At 41.5% G+C, this 14,604-nt stretch overlaps 1 protein-coding gene across 6 annotated transcripts in view; it reads left to right on the top strand.

The window, feature by feature from the left end:
* The window catches only part of EPB41L4A (erythrocyte membrane protein band 4.1 like 4A), a 138,488-nt gene that overhangs the window by 103,951 nt on the left and 19,933 nt on the right, over window positions 1–14,604 (top strand). For 4 of the 6 annotated variants that reach the window (XM_049794843.1, XM_049794842.1, XM_049794845.1 and 1 more), the window contains 4 exons: window positions 2,071–2,152; window positions 6,287–6,370; window positions 8,987–9,100; window positions 10,929–10,976. In XM_049794843.1, the coding sequence (XP_049650800.1) occupies window positions 2,071–2,152; window positions 6,287–6,370; window positions 8,987–9,100; window positions 10,929–10,976 (328 nt within the window). The remainder of the gene's footprint in view (window positions 1–2,070; window positions 2,153–6,286; window positions 6,371–8,986; window positions 9,101–10,928; window positions 10,977–14,604) is intronic. The other 2 variants (XM_049794844.1, XM_049794846.1) reach the window with 2 other exon arrangements.

Here is a 14,604-nt window from a genome sequence, read left to right on the forward strand (position 1 = left end):
CAGTAATTCTGTCATTTTACCAAGCAGGTCATAGTGGCAGTGTAGCTGTTGCTTCATTCTTGAAAACAGAAGATAACTGTATATGCAGATGTGCAGTGCTTCAGAGAGTCTGGAGGGTTGGTTGTCTCATATTGTATAAAATAGAGGATTCGTTCAGAATGCCAAAACTTTACTTTCCTTTCTGTCTGTGAATCTGTGCTCATTCTCCATTTCCTTCTTCAGAATATTCCAAATTCTTCCTAGTGCTTATGCTTGCATAAACAACAAAAAGTGACTTGAAGGAGCAAATACGGTACAAGACAGGACCCAGGCTGCTACCCTTCCTTGCCAGACATTAGTCTGAAATGGGCTAGGGAAAAGAGTAAACTACATCATTAGAAGTGGCATGGTCAAACATGTAAAGGGCTTGGCTGAATTCCTTAAACAAAGGGACTAATGCTGCTTAAGTCCCTCTGCAGTGTATGAGGCATCTGCAGAAAACAAGCAGATTTAACCTGTATAAGAAGCAATTGATGGCCAGACAAAATGCCTTAGGATGTCTCAAGTATTTGTGTTGAAGTAGAGGAGAGTCCAGAGACTTTGTATGTCAAAGGGGTGGTATAGAAAGTTGAGGGAGATTGTGGAGGAGTTCTTCCTCTATGATTGTGGAGAAGGCTAATAATGCAAAATCTTGCCATGGCTTAATATAAGACATTGTATTTTAGTTTTAGCCAAACAAAAAGGCTTTTGAGTTTTTACCACTATATTAACAACGCTGTGATGCTGTTGCTTGTGCCCAGAGGGCACAGTATTTCCTTGTTAGCAGTCTTACAGGGTTCAGTCAATCTGTTTCATTATCTTCAATGAACATGCTCAGAATTCTGTCCAGAGCTGATGTACATCATCAGTGATGTTGCTTTGTTGTTTTACTTAACATCTGTTTCTGGAAGTGGTAACAGTTTTGTAAGAAATGACTGAAATTGCCAGTTAGATGGAAAAAGAATGTGTGAACTGAAGAAGAATTACAGATTAATACTAATAGTTCAGCAGAGAAACTAAAATCATAGCACCAGTAGGAACAAACCTGTCTTGATTGATATATTACTACATACCAAGCTGAACAGAACAGTTCTTTTTTTGTTCATGATACTGAGCTGTATACATCTGTAGAGCATAATCTTATCATTCCATTTTGACATTAAGCCAGTATGAAATATCCAGATTTCCTTGGCCCTCAGTGCTCCTAAATCATAAATACACAAATCTGTTTCTTTGAAGCCTGTTACATGGGGTCTCAAAAAGAGGGGAAAGTGCATGTTCTTCCTGATTCCTCAGGTTCCCTTTCATGGCTCAGCTGGGGACTTAAGTGCCAACAGTTTGAAAAGTGCAAGATAAAAATGGAAAGAGTATTTGACACAAAATTGGAAACTAGGCAGATAACTTTCAAATATTGGCCGAAAGTTGCTGACTCATTGAAACTGATGCTTAGCTGTCTCTGTCAGAATATCTTTATTGTCTCTATTTACATAATTAGTTTTCTAATCCATTGATTTACAGTTATTATTTTCCTGGCTTTAGGAAAACTTAGGATTTATGAGCGTTGTGTTGCAGTGTGTTGCCACATCAGTTTGAAATGGTTTCTTAGAACAAACATATTCATCTTGCTTTACTATCTAATCTAGTGACTGTTTTAGAGGCCATAGTTACTGCATTGGAGATTCCCAAGCTTTTTCATACCCTGTATTCTCCTCACACCTTTCTTCTCATTGGTGACTAAGCAGGGAATTCCCTTCTGCTGCCAATTGCATAGTATCCATTTGAGAACAAAAGCTTCAAAATCCTCTGTCTCATGTGGAAGAGTAATGAATGCCCCTCATGTTAAACTTTCTTGCAATGTGGTATAGCTAGAAATAAGGATAGGATACAAAAGTGTGATCCTTATACACCCTTAACAAGCAGAGCGTGCACCAGATGTCTTGTGTATCATTTTATGTCTCATGCTGCACTGTGTTCAGTAGGTGGTTATGCTGAATAGGGGTGCAAGCATATGTGCTACAGGACTGTTCTATTTGTGGTTTGTTTTTTTTTCAGGATCTAAGAACATGAGCCAGATTACAACAAATGGGGAAAATGAAGGAACTACCAAAATTATTGCACCTTCCCCTGTGAAAAGGTACGTGGACCAGCAGTTCCCTTCCAGATTTTAAGAGACTGTGTATTGCATTGGATAGAGGAACACATTTAGTAATCATAGTAACAGTTTATCCTGCCCTTAAGTTCAGAACTATCTGATCTTCTGCTGACAAAGGTCAGAGAGTGTTGCCCAGTAATTCATTTTAACAAACCCTCATCTTCTGATGAACCTGGAACAGGGCTTTGGAAACCCATGAATCAGGACAAGTTAATGGGAAAGCAAACAGTCTCAGTTTTAAACATGAAAAAAACAGATAATGACCCAAGGGGCACTGGTCAGGATAGTCTGGTGAAGTCCTATGTGTCTGTCCCCTGGGAGCTGTGGGCTGGCTAGCAGGGCCCTCCGGGCATGGGTCTTTGCCTCTGCACAGGGCAAGCTCTGCTTGGGATGCGTGGGCAGGGAAGACCTGGGCATGGCCACTCTTCTAGTAGTGCTGTTCGTCTTGCAGTCCACTACCTGTTACACTGTTAAATCCAGAACAAAACTTACGAGTGTTTGTGCCTGATCCTTAGGAACAGTGAACTGCCAGGGCTCCTCTGGACTTCTGTGGTCTGCTGTCTTTAACTATCAGTGCTGAAGTACGCATTTCTGGTTATTAGGCATATTTGAGAGAAGGAGGTGAGGCTCAGATTCAGAAGGCGATTTATATCCCCAGCCTTACTTTTAGGTGGAATTTGGGTGCCTGAATCAAAACAGAGTGATCTGACAAAACAACGAGTCAAAAACTCAGCACCTAACTTCTTTTGCTTAGTTGCCTGAATGTCTGTCTCTGCATGCCCAGTGACCCTGACAGGTTTTTCTGAGCTGAGTAACTGGCCTTATCTCTCCATTGAAGCTGTGGGCTTCACATCCTAGGTATCAGGGCTGACCTTGGAAGAAGGGTCTAAAACATTAATGCAAATACTTGGTGGACAGTGTTTCCTATTGCCTAATATTTAGAACAGTTGCCCCCAAAAAGAAGAGCTGAGTTTAACTGCTTCCTCAATTTGAGGGAGGTTAAATCGAATGTTCTAACCCGTGGGCTAAAAGAAAGTTTATGATTTTGCCATTTGGTCATGCTGAAGCTAGGTTATTGAGCAGAAAACACTACAAAGGCATATAAATACCTGCAGGGAGGGTGCCAAGAGGACAGAGCCAGGCTCTTGTCAGTGGTGCCCAGTGGCAGGACCAGAGGCAGTGGGCACGGACTGAAACACAGGACGTTCCCTCTCAACATCAGAAAACACTCTTTCACTGTGAGGGTGACCGAGCGCTGGCACAGGTTGCCCAGGGAGGTGGTGGAGTCTCCTTCCTCAAAAGCCATATGGGAATGGCCCTGGGCACCCAGCTGTAGGTGGCCCTGCTTGAGCAGGGAGGTGGGACCAGATGACAGCCAGAGGTCCCTCCTCGCCCCAACCATTCTGTCATTTTGGGACTTGTTATGAGAGAGGAGTACAAAGCAAGAGGTACCCTTTATTCCATAGTGCAGAGATGATCATATGGGGAAGGGATAGGACCCCTTTGCTACAGCTTGTGCTCCACATGCTCTGTATAAATTTCTAGCAATGAACTGTTAAAAAGAAATGCATGGGCAGGCTGTAGAGCAAGAACCAAAACAAGGGGCTCTCAACATGGCAGCTTCGAGGTTTCTGAGTTTAGTTTCTTATCTGCACAGTTTAAAAGCAATTCACAGGCAGATTCTCACCGAGTCATGGTTTTAAATAGTGTTAGTCACTTCCAGCAAAAAAATGTTGGAAGTTGTTTTTCTTGCATGCTTTCTATTTAGAAATTGATTTGTTTTTCTCTGTGTCTCTCTCTGCACATGTAAAACACCTTTCAGGTCTGCCAGGCAGCACACATACTTTGTGAAGTGTTTACAGTTTGGTAGTTTACTCAATCCTATGTAATTCTTGCATTAATTGTCAGTCATGCTTGCAAAGCATCTTTCAGCAGCTCTTAGGAGCTGAGTTTTTGTACTTCTAACATCTCATGCACTGTTGAAATACGTAGTTGGTTACTTCTGTGTAAGTGGTATAAATTCAAGGTAAACTATAAAACCCTCCAACAACAGTTAATCTCACATGAATTTCAGATACTTTGAACTATCTCGGTCCCTTTTGCAACTGCATTCCTGGAGATAATACTAGTATCTGAAATGCTGCTGTGCTCTAGCTCTCTAGCTGTAAAGTGTGTTTTTGCTCTGAGTGAATAATGCCCTAGGAATATAATGCACTGAATTCACCTCCCAGGATAATTTTTCTCTCTCTTATTTAAGATTTGAGAACACTATTCACATTTCTTTTAAGACCAACTTCAGTCTAAGTATTGGTAGTTTATGCTGGGTGAAAACAATTGCTTTTTGCAATACAGGACTGAAACATACTTACCTGAGTTACTTGCTTAGTCTGTAGTAAGCACATATTTTTAAGCCTGGGAATAGATTGTATACACGTGAGTCAGTTGGGTGCAGTATGAAGAAAATGATTCACCTGATAAAGTGTAATTTAATTTCTTTTCCTGCTGACTTACTGTAGCTTTGCATTTTGTTCACTGTGTGAGAATTAAATGATTAACTCGGTGACCTGTAGTAACCAAAGGCTGAGGTTAAAAGTGGATTAGTGAGTTAAGTAGCCACAATTCCTTCATAAAGCCAAGTCTGTCACCTCCTGCTCTCAGCAAGAAACTCTGGCTTATGTCCTTCTCTCTGTAAGCATCTGTAAAGCTTTTCTTTTCTGCTTAAGTTACACTTTGGAAAGATATGTTGTGCGTTGCTGTCAGTAATACTTCTTGAAGAGCTTAGCGGAAATCAATATGGCTACGTAGTTCTGTATCAGGTGACCTGCTTGTTCATGTAGAAAGCGAGCTCTAGAGATGATGATGGAGGAAAAGCATGACTAGCCATTGGTGAGAAGATGGGTGCAAAAGCACACATCAGCTGGAAGCCACTTGCCAGCACTTGGAGTTGCAGTGTGCAGGCTATCTAGGAGCATTAATAGGTTGGAGGTTGTAAAACCTGACGCTGTGAGAATGGTAGGAATAAAGGAAGAATTGGAGCATCCTGCTGTTTTTCTCCTCATCTCCCCTGGGTACCATAGGAGACTGGTTACAAACACTTGACACATCTTTCAAGCCAGATGACTATCTTGACTGTCTTGGTACTTTACCTGACAGCAGTCAGTGAAGACAGTTCTTTCACATTGTCAGATCTATGCTCAGTGTCTAGCAAAAAGAAAACATAAGGAGTTACTGGGGAAGGAATGAGAAGAATATGCTACTCTGTGAACCTGTAGTCTGTCGTGTTTTGAATAGTTATCACCCCTGCCTTTGTTGCTCCCATCTTAAAGAAGGATATTCAGAGGTATGTGGTGACTTCTATACTGGGAACGATTAAACAGTCTGTGATTCTTTCACTTGGAAAAGAGTTGAGACAGTTGTTAAAAATGTATAAAAAAAATAAGCTATGGGCTGGAGTTTGTGATTAGGGAACCATCATTCATAGGGCTTTTTTTCTTTCTCTAAGCACAGATCTAGTCAGGTATACAGGATGGAAGTTTTGAACCAGGTGGAAGTTTTTAAATAAAATTAAATAATTGTTTGTGCCATAGTTAAATACTGGAGCATACTGCTACCAGACACTATTTATGCCAAAAATTAAAAAATGTTCAGGAGGTTTTTAAGTAAATCTGTGGAAGAAAGTTCCATCAAGAGCTATGTAGAATAAAAAGCAGATAAAGCCTCTGGTTCAATAATCTGTTAACTGCATGTTGTGCAAGACTGTGAGAGCATATTGTATATTTTCCCTTTTGACTTTTTGCCTAAGCATCTGTTCTTGTTTATTCTGAGACGATTGACCTTTTTTCTGACTCAGTGCCACTGTAATTATGAGCTTGTAGAGCTGATTCCCACCCCCACCCCCCACCCCCCTCCGCTTCAACCTCTCTTTCTAGGAGAGGTTCTTCAACGAAGCAGCTGTTTGCCCTCTTTCACATAGCAGGCAAATAGTTATATGCCAGTGTGGGTCTCTGTAATGACTGTATGCCTTTAAGATTAATTTTTAAGAGATCAGGGGGAGAAAACATGTGATCTGTACACTATGGGTTTAAAAAAAATATATATATCTGTACTTTTATTTAGCTTTAAAAAGATGAAAAATGAAAATAATCCAGAAACCCAAAGAAGTAAAACAAGCGCACCATGGGAGGAAAATGGCCCACAGAGGTAAGGCGAGGCATGATGTCTTAGGTATTGTGCAATGGTAAATACCATGCCATGGCAATAGGTTGAATGATATTGATAGAACATATTAATGTATTAACAGGGCCACAGTAAATCTGTATTGCATATAAGAGGATAGGTCCTGTCATGGATAACTAATCAGTTAAAAATTAGGAAAGTAAGTGTAGGAGGAAGTGGTCAGTGGATGACAGCCACCAGTGGCTTTCTACAGAGATCTGTTCCTAGACTTCTGCTTTTGAGTGTATTTGTCAAAGACCTGGAAAAGGGGTGATAAAGTTTGATGGTGGGAGACAATTGTTTAGGATAGTGAAAGTTGTCTGTGAAGGGTGGCAGAAAGATCCCTAAAGTATGAGCGACAAGTCACTAGATGGTGGATGATGGCAAGTAAGTGTAAAGAGGGGCACGGAGGTGGGGGGGGGGGGGGGCTGGGGGGGGGGGGCTGGGGCGGAGGGGGGGGTGGAGGGGAAGGTGGGGGTGCAAAAAAATAACCCTAGGTTTCTGAGTAAAATGAGGTGCTGTGGAGTTATGATGGATAACTTTGTGAAAACATCAACTATGTAGCAGTCAGAGAAACAATTAGCCATTATTAGGAAAGCAAGAGAATAGCATTATGCTATTACATAAATTTGTGGATCACATATTTGCTCCATGAATTGTGAGTGCAGTTCTAATGTCCTTATCCTGGCAAAAGAAAAAGGCTTTGAGAGGGACAGCAAGGGTAATCAAAGGTGTGAATGGCTGTGCAGGAAATCTGTACAAGGAGGAATGGCAAAAGCCAGGCAGGACTCTTCCTTCAGTCTGGAAAAGGGATAATTTCAGGGGGTGTGGTTTAGAAAATCATTAGTAGTACAGAGAAAGGAGAAAGAGATCAGGATTGTATTTTTCCAGCATAAGAACTTGGAATCTTCAGATGAAGCTATTAGAGGTTGTTTAAAATCTTTGAGAAAGGCAGTGAGTAAGTAGTAGCTTGCTGTGAGTAGGAGACCTGTGGTCCTCCTTTACAAGGGGTGCTGGAAGTTAGTGGATTCCTGGGAGAAGCTGGGCAAATCATGGAAGAGAAATCCCCAAGGGCTTCTGAACCCAGAGGTATAGCAGCTGGCTCAGTAAGTCCCCTGGACTGCGAGTAGTGGGGGACTGAGAGAGTACTGGGGAGCTGTCGTACGTATTCAACTTTTTGCTTCCTGTAGATGGTTGCTTACGGCTACTGTTGGAAACAGGCCACTGAACTAGACAGCACATTAAGTGTAATCCAATACGGTCCTGCCTTTATGTGATGCTTCGGACCTATATATGGTGTGTCTTTTGGGGTGCCATGATGATTTACCCTGTGTGCTCCTGTAAACAGCAGGAGTTTTCAGAGTAAGGACAAGGCAGTGTGCAAATATTCTTTTGCTAGGATAGACGTTTATTTGTGATTTTTAAAGAAGTGGTGTCAGCTTGTCACATTATGGCTCCAGTGTTAAAATTGCTGTCAGGACAGGAGGAAGTTTGATCCCCCAGGAGACAAAAAATGGTAGAATTGAGTTTTTGCAAGTCCATCTGTTCTAAAGGACTGCACAGTTTTAGACACATAAGCAGGCTGTATGCTGCACAGAGGCTTTCACAGCTTATCATAGTAATTCTCATTGAGATGAACTGTGGCAACTTTTCAGCTGTGCAGAGCAGTGCTGTAATCACCAGTCTGCATAAGCAGGTGGAGAAGAATTTGTCCAATTTGAAGGCCAGAGGGTTTTAGGAAAGCAGAAAGAAATACCTCATCTGGAATTTGGTGAGAATATTGTATTTTCCACATAGTTGTTGTGAAAAGGGCTAAGTGATGTTAGACAAAAATGCGTGCTTGAGTTTAGCATCCTTCCTCTAAAATGTCATGGAACATCAGTAGACCACCTTAAGAGTGATGTGTACTCCATCGCAGGCTCTGTTACACTGTTGGAAGCGGTCCTTGCACTTCTGTAGGAAGGTATCACAGGATAATCCATACAGGGATTTGATAATCTACATCTAACTCAGTAACAACCTAACCCACTGGGTTGTGTGCAAGCTTAAGTACATAACCTGAAGCTTGAAATATGTCCACACCATTGGCAGGGGGTTTTGTGGATGAACAGCGGAGAGCTGGAGCTAAAATTGTTTCAGTGTCCTAAGCACTAGCTCTGTGATGAAGATGTGTGTCGTGACAGGAGCAGTGTTTTCATACTCACATCTGTGGAAAACATAAAGAATAGAGGTACATTTGAATGCCTAGCTCTGGGTTGGATAACTCAGGGGTTATTCTGTGCTGGATAAAGCACAGAAATTTTATTACGTTAAAAGAATAGGTGTATACTTGGTTCTACATTTTATAAGCTTAGAGCTCTTAGACTAAGAGGTCTCTCTCCTACATTTTCAAGGTTCAGTGTAAAATATTTATTGTTGGAAAGCAGTACCATCTGTATTTACATAGCCCGTGCACACACACATACGTGCATTTATAGCTGAATATGTATATAAGTGTGTGGATGTGAGTATTCTGATTTTTCTAAGCTGAATCTCAGTTAGCTGGCCTAACTCTCTTGGAAGTTTTAAAGCTGACTGTTTGCCATTCTTTTTTAACCCTAGTGGGCTGTATAATTCTGCCAGTGACCGCAATAAATCACCAAAGTTTCCTTACTCTCGGCGACGGAACCCATCAGGTGGCAGCGAGAATGAGTCTGGGCAGCCAGTCCGGAGGAGGTAAGAGTCCTGGGGTTTACTGTTAGCTTCTCACAGTAGAAAGCTTGAGGTGCTACATGCTCTGTGTTCAGTAAAGGCTCTTGGAGACACAGCTGGGTCCTGGGAAAAGGGGTACTCTAGGGGTCAGTTGTTAGTCCAAAAAAATCCTGAGGAAGAATATCAGATCTGCTTTTGGAAAGGAAGCTTTGGTCAGGCTTTTTGCTTTTGTGCAGTTCTGGGTACTGGGAAAATGATGTTAAAAATAGGAGAAATTGCATTATTTGCACGTGCAAGATACTTTCAGTTGCGGCAGCTGTTTTTCCCTGGTGAAGGAAAGGATTGATGGATGTTGCTTGCTTGACAATGAGCTTCTAATACAGAGCAGTATTTTGTTTTAAATACATTGCTTTGCTTTAAGTGCAACAAAGATGAAATGAATGAGCCATAAAGCTGTCTTCAACAGTCCCATGTGTGAATTACTTTACATTGGAGGAGATGCCAGCAAAAATACAGCTATGAGATACTTAATGTTTTTTTTAAGGGGTACATGCTGAATTGAGTAACTTAGAGAAGTAAAATTAAATGGATAGAGATTCTGTCCTGTGTGTCCTGGAGTATGTCCAAAATGCAAATTACAGGGACAGTTCAGAAGTGATATAGTTTTGACAGACAATGTATTATTACCTGGGATGATTTGTCCTACTGAGAAGCTGCTTTCATCACTGAGGTACCCTGGTGCTGTGATCTGTTCTGAAGTATAGGGAAGCATAGCTACTGTGCCATATTCAGTCTTCTAGGACTGCTTTACGAGCCAGTACCTGGGAGTTACATCTCCTTCTGACATCTCTGAAGTGACTACCTGTTTGGCTTTCAAAGCCAGGGTTTGCCAAGGGGTCTCTGACAACATAGGTAGATCTATGAGGAAACCTGGTTGGATGTGGAGCTTTTATACTTGTCAGGTTTTGGAGCCGCTCCAGACCTTTTATCTGCCATTAGCTATTTAGAACAGGAGTGAAGAAACTCACCCGTGGTGAATGCTTAGTGACCTCATACCCGAGTTAAAGTAAATCAGTGTAGCTCTCTCTTAAGTCAATAGAGTTATGTTGATTTGCCCTGATGGATAGAGCCCTTGTAAGTGTTAATAGCAGTGTTTTTCGTGAATGGGTTTTCTGATTCATTGCTAGCTTAGTTGTCAGAAGGACTTGTTGGGCTTTGTAAAAGCAAAGGAATAGAGATGTGCAGTGCCAAACTGTGTTGTACCAAGAAAAGAACAGTATTTGTGCACTACGCAGCAGGAAGTTTTTTTTAAGATGCAAAGTGTTTATCATCTGGGATTTGCATTTGGCTGATCTACTCAGTGGACAGGTGGTCATGCCAATAGCAAGTGTTCTCTTGGGCCACCACACCAACAGATTGTTCTTAAAGGTCTTATCTCTTACGTGAGACTGTGAAGGCTGACAATAGTAGGTAGATTCTAACCTAATTATGTCTTCCTGAATCTTGGTAATAGCTCTGTTGTTTATGTACTCTTTGCTGGAATTAAGAGGAAGACATCAGGCTTTGCTATGCTGGAAACAGCAGGAAACTCTAAAGGCCAGCACACTATGCTTAACCTTGCAAGTCGGGGGTTTGCAATGAGAGCTTGAATGGGATCATGCCTTTACAACTTATTGTAGAGGTGGCGTGAAAAGTTTAAAATAAGCACGTGCCCTTTTTTCTCTGCCTTAAATCATGCTGAAAATAACCTTTGTAAAGTTGTGGTTGGGTTTTTTTTTTAAAGATGGGAGTTTTTGTGTATTTGTGTTAAGTGACCTGATAGTATTTCAGTAAAACTTCCTTAATGTCACAGGAAAAATCAAAACAGTGGCGAAGATTCAGATTTAAAGCAAAGGAGAAGGTAAATACATTATCTATAGCAGCCATGAAATGATAGTGAAGGTACTGATCATATTTTAGTTTACTGCATTTTCTCCCTTCCTTCCTTCTCCCCCATCTTTTTATATGTTTACAAGGCTTGTTGTGTCTACCCATTTAATTTTTTCTTTCCTATCTTAATTTTGCTAAAATGCTCTGTAGTGTAGACTTGTCACAGCACAGATGCCTACAAGCTGCCTTGCACATTGTTACTACATCATGCTAGAAACAGTTTGTGGAACTTTACTAAGGCTTGTCTGCAACTTGAAAGTCAGTTACAGAAGTTTTAGCTTTTGGATTTTGCATCTGCAGATGTTGTTTTGATTTCTCCAGCCTCCCAGTCCACTTTTAATTAATTTTTTGAAAGCAAGTGTACTATCATTTGAGATTAATTGTCCTGCAAAATGTAGGTGGAGAGGCATATGCAACTTCTTACGGTCTTCTCACTGTCTTGCACATTTTTTGCTGAATTTTTTCTTAAGCTTCTTATTTTTTTCCTGTGCAGTCTTGACTAGTTGTCACATTTCCAAATAAAATGCTGGTGTGAATTCCACTGTGCCCTTCAACAACTTCAGCTTTTGACCGATTTTTGCATCTGGAGTTCTCTAGTGCCACATCTGCCTGTCATGACTCTGTGTTGTGCTTCTCCTTGCTCTTGTGCTCCTGTCCTGGCTGCTGGAAAAAGGAGATAGTGCAGTGCATTTTAATGTCAGTGTCTCTTGAAGATTGGGAAGGAGAGGAGGCACTCCCAGGATCTGACTCACTGCTGCAGCACGGGAAAGGAGCTCTGGCAGAGGTGCAAACATCTCCGGGACAATCACAGGAAGTCAGGGAAAGTGCTCACATACTTTGCACCTATTATGAGATAACATTATTTTTTTGAAGGATGTTACCATTATAAGCTGCCAGTGATAATCCTGTGGTAGAAGTCCAGCACATAAAACTGAAAGGATTTAGTTAGGCATCACAGGTGGAAAATGTCAGTGCTCAGAAGGGACCTCTTCCCGAAGGCTGTGCCTGCTGTATTACATTGCAAATGTACAGGTTTGGTATTGTATATTGGAATAGACCTTCTCTACCTTCCTCACAATTTGGCTACTCTCCCCTTGTTTTAATCAGAAAAGGGCTGCACCAGAATATGAGCCTTCTCTGTCAACTGTTTCTCTGAAATACCAAATCCTGCAACCCACCCTATGCCCCAAGCCCCCTCCTGGACTGTTTTTGTTCTGTGTCTCTTGCCGAACTGACTATGCCTTCTTCCTTGCTCCTTGTGTCAGACCATATAGATATACCACCTGCAAAATAACAAATATATTGCATGACCAAGAAAACATGAGAAAAAAGGAAGAAGGGTGCTTTGTAATTGTCAGAGATGAGGATGATCTCATGTGTTCTTGTACCTGACTTAGGAAACTACCTTTGTTTCCATTTTTGGTATTTTATTCAGTTCAGTAAAAGCTAATGTTTAATATTCAGTGAAAGATAATATTCTGACAGCCAGCATGAGCAGCTGCCACTCAGCTGACAGCTCAGCAGCCCTTCTGTCTCACCACAAGTGCTTTCCTGACAGGGAACACAAGGTAATTTGATGTGCAGTATCCAAAAGGTGGATCAGATTTGCATTCCTGAAAAGCTAGAGAAAGGCTTATCTTGAATTTGAGCAAATAGGATGTTTTATTTTGCCCTTCTGCCATGGTGTGATTTTTGCTGCCTTGATACCTTATGGGATAAATTGCTTAAATCAGAGTAAGAAAATACCTGGAAGTGCTGAGAAATGTAGAACAACAGTCGTGCCAATGACCTGCAAGTGTGAAAGAAAGGTGTTGCTCAGATTACCTAGTAATGTTGAGATTCAAGATTTGTGGAACATTTATTAAACGTCTGATAAGATTTGGGGGGAAAAAAGGTATACTTTTGGGCATGTAAGGTCTGCTGCAGTTTTAGGGCTTTTATTGCTCTGAACTCTCTGAATGTGCTTGAGCCAGTCTTTTGGACACTGTCTTTTAATCTTCCTTCAGGGTTACATTTTTCTGTAGTAACATACATCTTTCTTATCCCCACTCTCAGCTTCACTCAGAAGTGTGTATTTTTACCTGGGAAACTGGCTATCCTGAGTCTCTCAGTGGCTTTAAATTATGAGCCATAAAATTTGGGGATGGGGAGACATTTCTGCTTCTCCTCTGGGGAAATTTAACTTTTTCAAGCCTATTTGCTTTAGACAAGCTGGGTTGGGTTGGACTGATTTTCCTAGGCTTTAGTTGTCCTACTATTCTAAAACATTTCTGTTTGAATGGGAGCTGTTTGAGTTAATGATTTCTGAGTTTAGGAGAGGGGGGATACCAGACTCCGTAGACTGAGGCATTTAATGACACAGTAATTTGATAAAACCAACCATAATTCACTGGTATTATGGGCAAACTCATGAGACTTGCAGCTGTGTCAGAGGGGCATCTATAACAGTGTCCTAGTTTCAGAGACAGAGGGTAGAGTGATGTGTCCCTGACCAGATAGGACACTCGGGAAAGGTCCATGCCACAGGTAGTTCACTAGGAAGTCTCTCTCATCTTCTCTCATCCTGTTTGGGCTCTTGTCGCTAAACTGTTAGGACATGCAGTGAGCAGGTACTTGTCAATAGCCTCCAACCTTGTCATGAATTGCTTCCCCTTACCTGTTACCTACACCTAATAAACTGCCTTCACTCCTCAGCTTGTCTGAGGTTTAGTTTAACAAGTCTGTTCTCTTATGAGAGTGGCTTATCAAAGAGCAAAAGAAAAGCCAGGAGGCACAAGAAAGTATGTGTCTCTGTCAGCAGCATCAGGAGTTAACCCCTTACATCTCCCGTTTCATGCCCAGAGACCTCAGAAGAAAATGTCTGTTTTCCATTGCAGCAAAACCATCACTGATTCTAACTCCTGATATCCTGAATCCTTCTAGGCCAGCTCAGGTTAATATTGCTCAACTTTCCCCATTAATCAGCTGGGCCATCAGTGTCACAGAGACACATGTCTTTCTCTGGAGGCATTCAGAGACCATCATCACACTAAACAATGGTCCAAACCAGGTTTTGTTGAGAGTGCCATTTTTTAGGACCTAGCCCAGCAGTACCGTAACAGAGTCCTGGTTTCTAGGAACAGAGCCCTGACAGCTGGTCTGTCTGCTTCAAAATGTTGATCAGTGGCAATCAAGGATTTAAGGGTCTCAGATAGTAGTGGCCAAGTACTTCTCTCTACTGAGAGGACTTTGCCTGTATGTAGGCAGATGCCCATTTTCTTTCTGAAGTTTAGCATCAGCCTGTTCCAGCAGTCTTTTCCAGTAATAAATAATCAGGGGCATAAACGTCACCTTACCATTTGAACCTTTGCAGTCAGAGGTGATACAGAAGTAACAGCTTTATTTCTTTTTCCTCATGTGATGCACCATCTTTGTAGCTGTGCATCAGGTCGTCCTAAAGCTGTGCTGATACACACACCTGCCAATGTGTGCACTTCAGCCTTTCTGTATTTATAAAGATCAGCAGAATCATAATGTTCAGTGGTGTTTCTTCCATACTGCCTGACACTTGAAAAATGATACGACCTTACTAGAAGCTGTTTTGAGCATTTTGTTTTGCC

The sequence above is a fragment of the Accipiter gentilis genome, chromosome Z (genome assembly GCF_929443795.1).
Source record: "Accipiter gentilis chromosome Z, bAccGen1.1, whole genome shotgun sequence".
NCBI lineage: Eukaryota > Metazoa > Chordata > Aves > Accipitriformes > Accipitridae > Astur > Astur gentilis.